Source organism: Fulmarus glacialis, unplaced genomic scaffold, assembly GCF_000690835.1.
Source record: "Fulmarus glacialis isolate BGI_N327 unplaced genomic scaffold, ASM69083v1 scaffold41766, whole genome shotgun sequence".
NCBI lineage: Eukaryota > Metazoa > Chordata > Aves > Procellariiformes > Procellariidae > Fulmarus > Fulmarus glacialis.
This window is the reverse complement of record NW_009218261.1, coordinates 1-4,796: the sequence shown is the minus strand read 5'-3', so window position 1 is coordinate 4,796 and position 4,796 is coordinate 1. Positions and strand designations below refer to the sequence as shown.

The 4,796-nt window shown below is 44.5% G+C and overlaps 1 protein-coding gene across 1 annotated transcript; it reads right to left on the bottom strand.

Annotated features, from left to right (window-relative positions):
- Positions 1-848: 848 nt before the first annotated feature.
- Positions 849-2,006, bottom strand: NPY2R (neuropeptide Y receptor Y2). The gene has a single exon (XM_009579981.1). It carries the CDS (start codon positions 2,004-2,006, stop codon positions 849-851), a length of 1,158 nt encoding a protein of 385 aa, XP_009578276.1.
- Positions 2,007-4,796: the final 2,790 nt, after the last annotated feature.

Here is a 4,796-nt window from a genome sequence, read left to right as displayed (position 1 = left end):
TTAAAGCACTGTGTGTGTGAGCTGTTCCCAGCGCAGAATGAAAGGTAGGGATCTGCAGGGAATGATTGATCAGGTCACAGGCTTGCGATTTTCTCACAGCCCATCCTTAAGGAATTACTTTTTACCCCATTTGATTGACCAAAACCCACATTCCATTTTATGTAGAAACTTGACCTTTCTTCACATTGAATTTGTTTCAATTGAATTGAATTGTTTCATTGAATTGTTTGGGTGGGCGTTTTTTTCCTTTCTTTTTTCTTTTTTTCCCCTAATCCATTTCAAATGCTCTGGTTTGAAGTACTTCAGTACAAGTCAAAAAACAGTAACATATTTCTCGTCTTAATTCCTTTATCTTCACAAAAGATGCCTGTGGGAGAGAAGGGGTCTGAAAAGTTTGAGCTTTAACCAGCGCAGCCCATTCCCCCCAGACAGGCTTCAATCTCCTGGCAGACTTCTGCTCTCCCTGATCTCCATATCCAACATAAACATTACCTGCTCCCACCATCAATATTCCTGTGCTACAAATCAGCCGTTTGCCTTCCTATAGCAAACCAGCAAACTCTGCCTTTGTCATTTAGACTTGTCAAAAAGAGATGGGAGGGATGGGAGCGTCTCTTACCCTGTTAGAGACAGCCATAAACAAAGTCTTTCCCCTTTAATTTCCTTACAGTTACATACTCTTGATGCCAGTCCACTCCCCTCAAATCATACCACCTGCCTTGACTTTCCTGCTACTTTTCTTTCATCATTTATGAATAAAACTATGCATTAAAAATGCACGCGTCAAAATGGATTTATTCCTTTGTCCACAACATATTCATTTCTTCTTTTAAGGACATCTACCGATCTTAGACATTGGTAGGTTGTGTGAAAGAGTCTCCGGGGAATTGAATCCTCTTTGCTTCTAGTTTCTTCCTGGCTTTGAAAGCTGCTGATACCTCAGGGTGGATGGAGTCCAGCCGCTGTTCGCACTGGAAGGCCGTGAGGAAGGCCGTCCTGTAGTTGTTATTCATCCAGCCGTAGAGAAGGGGGTTAGCAAACGTTGAGCACATGGCAATGACATGAAACACTGTGTAGATCAGTTTGTACTCTTTCAGGTCTAACACCTGACTGTCAATGTCACTGACTAGCTGGAAGGTGTGAAATGGCAGCCAGCTGACAGCGAACACCACAACCACACACACCAGCATCTTGGTGGTTTTCCGTCGCCGGTGGTGGTAGTGGTCATTCCCCGCCCCAGGACTAACGTGGTTCTTGAGCTTGGTCCAAATACGGGCGTAGGCATAGGAGATGACTGCCAGAGGCAGGACGTACTGGATCAGGAGCATGGAGACGCTGTAGATGGTGCCATAGTTGAGCTGCCCCTCCCCTGGCCACTTCTCAGAGCAGACCACAATCTTGAAGTCAGGAATGATCTCAATCAGCGAGTACTCACGGAAGATGGCCAGAGGACTTGCCAAGAGGGCACTGACTGCCCACGCAACTCCTATAATCAGGAAGCTGATCCGCTTGGAGATTTTGCTTTCCAAGTGGTAGACGATGCAGCGATGCCGATCCAAAGCGATCACAGTCAAAGTAACAGTAGACACGTGCACAGCAAGAGCCTGGGCATAAGGCACCAGGTGGCACAAGACTGGCCCCAGTTTCCATTCGCCCAACAGCGTGTAAACCAAAGTGAAGGGCAGGCACAATGTATTCACCAGCAGGTCAGCCACAGCCAGGTTGGCAATGAAGAAGTTAGTCACTGTGCGCATGCTTTTGAACTTGATGACCACGTGGATCACGAGGGAGTTTCCGATCACCCCCAGCAGGATGATGGAGCAGTAAGCAAAAATGAGGATTATCTGCACTTCAACTAGCGTCGTGCTGTCCTTCAGTTCTGGTTTAGGGTCCAGAGCCAATTCGTTGAGCGGTGTGGTGTATCTCGGCAAGTACAGCTTGGTGAACAGCTCCACCTTCATTTCATCTGTCTGGTTTTCTTCGCCTACTGCTTCCAGGGGCCCCATCCTTGCAGCAGCCTGGTCTAAGCAACAGAGCTGTCCCTGAAAACAAAACAGTACAAGAACATGTGGAGAAATCAGTCCACGGTAGCTAAGACAAGAAGCAACGAGCCAAAGCTACAGCTCTTTCCTCCTCTAACCCACGTTCTACATCTCAGGATTAAGAGAAGATCTGTCTTAATATATTTAAATTCTGTTGCCCTTACATTTGAAGCCCGATCCTGTAGCATTATTCAGGCATGACTCCTGCTGAAAATTGGGACAGATTTCAAAAGCATTTCAAAGACAAAGTTTGCCTAAGTAAATGCAGGAAGATTAAGATCCTGCTGGGCAGCATATCCTTTTTTACAATCCACTACCTAAAACTACTGCTGATTTAGCACAAAACTTCCATTAATACCTATGGGAATTCTACACGGAACATCACCATCCAGACTGTTAATAGCATAATAATCTTCCAGCTTTTCCTTAACGGAAAGGTTTCCTTTAAATAGTTTCTAAATTCTTATAGGTTTATGCCCCTCCTTAATACCAGAGAACTAATTACTGAGGTCTTTCTTTAAGAAACTTAACTTTTAGGAAAGTTTGTGCCACAAGGCAAGCAAAAATACCATTCTAATAGAACTGAAATAACAGCATTTCTCTGAAATGACTGTGTAACCTATTCATGCTGAAATTAACTCAAAAAACAATTAAGACTCAGTAATACATATTTCCTTCCTGTGTAATGTTTGGGAAAACACAGCTCCTTGGAGGCTGCCAATCAGGGATTCATTTCTGACTGCAGTCATAGAGAAGAGCAAATCATTCCCCTGCTGATGTCAGTAAGAATTCACCATTGGCATCAAAATCACATTTTGTTGCCTTCCTTACACAGGTTGAGCCAAATTCTGTGCTGCCCTAAGACTTCAGTAGGCATAGATGGATATACGGATGTTTTACAGTTAATTGCTGACTTGGACTTCAATCCTATGTAAAACGTGCATGTCCCCATGCAGACTGCCCAGACCATGGGTGGCATGCTAAGCGAGCACCGAGCACCTGGGGACTCCTTGACTTGACCTAGGAAAATACTAAGAAATCGCCAGTGCCCAGTAGGCTCACCGACAAAACGCCACTGTTTGCCACTGCGGGGAAAGCCAAACCTGAGTTACTAACTCTACTTCCCCATTCGTAGATTGCCTAAGGAAAGCAAGAGTAGAGAAGAAATGTCACTTTCATGCCATCAGGTGTTATGCATAGCTTAATCCATCTCAAATTCAGGTGTGCCTGAAGAGACAGTCTAGCTATTAGAGCCTTCGGTTTCAATGGCGCTTTTTAAAGTTATCTTCCTTTTTTTAAAAAATCAGACCCACTTCATTGTAGTTTTCACCCCTACCTCGGTCCCCATTAACATCTACCAGTGACATCCTTAGATGTGATTTCCTAAATGAGAAACAAGAGTTGTCTACCAGCAGGTGACTGAGCCCTTTGTGTTTGCTTGCATCCCACAATATCCCAAAGAATTTCTCAGGGCAAGCCCTTTTTGCAAAAGCAACAGATCGATTGCACAAACTGAAAGGTATTTTTCCCCCAACTAAACTGGTCAGAATTATGCTGTACTGTTTAGTCTACATTTACTGTACAATTAATAGTGTAAGCCTGAGATGTGAAACACTGTGAGATACGTAGCTGAGATGTGCCAGCTGTTTGTACAAGCTTACCCTGCAGTTTTTAGTAATATAATCAGTTATCGACTAGTAGCCTAAGCACAGGTGATTTCTCATCAATACACCTTTAGTCCACCAGGTTAAAAATGTAAGATATCCACCACAATTTGCACAGCCAAGGCTATGCAGAAGTTCAGAACTCTGCTGAGCTTTTTCCTTCAACCTACACCCAAGAATTATGCTTGCATATATTATTAGAGTAGAGATTTGGTGAGGTCCCAGGACTGTCAGGTGCTCAAAAATCTCCTAATTTTTTCAGTGCAAAATAAGAGCAGTTCGTATTCATACATAGTAGTAGAAGTGTGAGAGGGAAGGCAAATTTCACAGGTTTTCCTTTCTTTCCCATGAATCCAGGAAGGAGGATGTAGCTCAGCCAAAAAAATGTAACATCCCTTTCTTCCCAAAAATATTTTCACCTGTTTCTCTAGTCCCTGACTTTCTACTGATTCCTACTTCCAACCCCTTTTTTTTAGCAAAGCCTTCTTTGGTTCTGCCACTTCTGTTTTATTTGTTACTGCCCTGTTTGGGCTGATGAAAGGCGTTTCAGTCTTGTCAGTAAGACAAAGCTGAGGGAGAGAGGAGGGATGACCAGGGTTTCAAGCAGAAATGAGCTAGCGTGTCAGTAAGTGATGAAATAAATTGGACAAGTTTGACATTGTTGGTGGGACAGGTAAGTGGGCAAAGAATCAGCTGCTGTCAGAGCATGGGAGAAAACTGAGGTGGCACTACCTCTAGTAGCGTTTGACAGGACCCTTTCTGCTCTTTTGTGGTACAAACTCTCCAGCTGATGGCATTTATTCGCACACCTTGCATACTGCACAGCACTGGGGGTTTTTTCCAGTTTTTTTTCCCAAGCAGCCAAATCCTCACAGACGGGCATCAAATTGCATCTAAGTTTCGGCAGAGGAAGGCCCATAGAGAATTTACATCGGTTCTGAGAGCAAGTAAGCAAAAAGGGTGAAATACGTGATTACATTAGCAAGCAGCATTTCCATCAGGACCGCAGCGCCTGCGCTGGGGAAGGGTTTGGGGCTGCTCGAGGCGAAGGTGGCGGCAAGCGCGCCTCTCGGGTGCCGCCGCTGCCCTC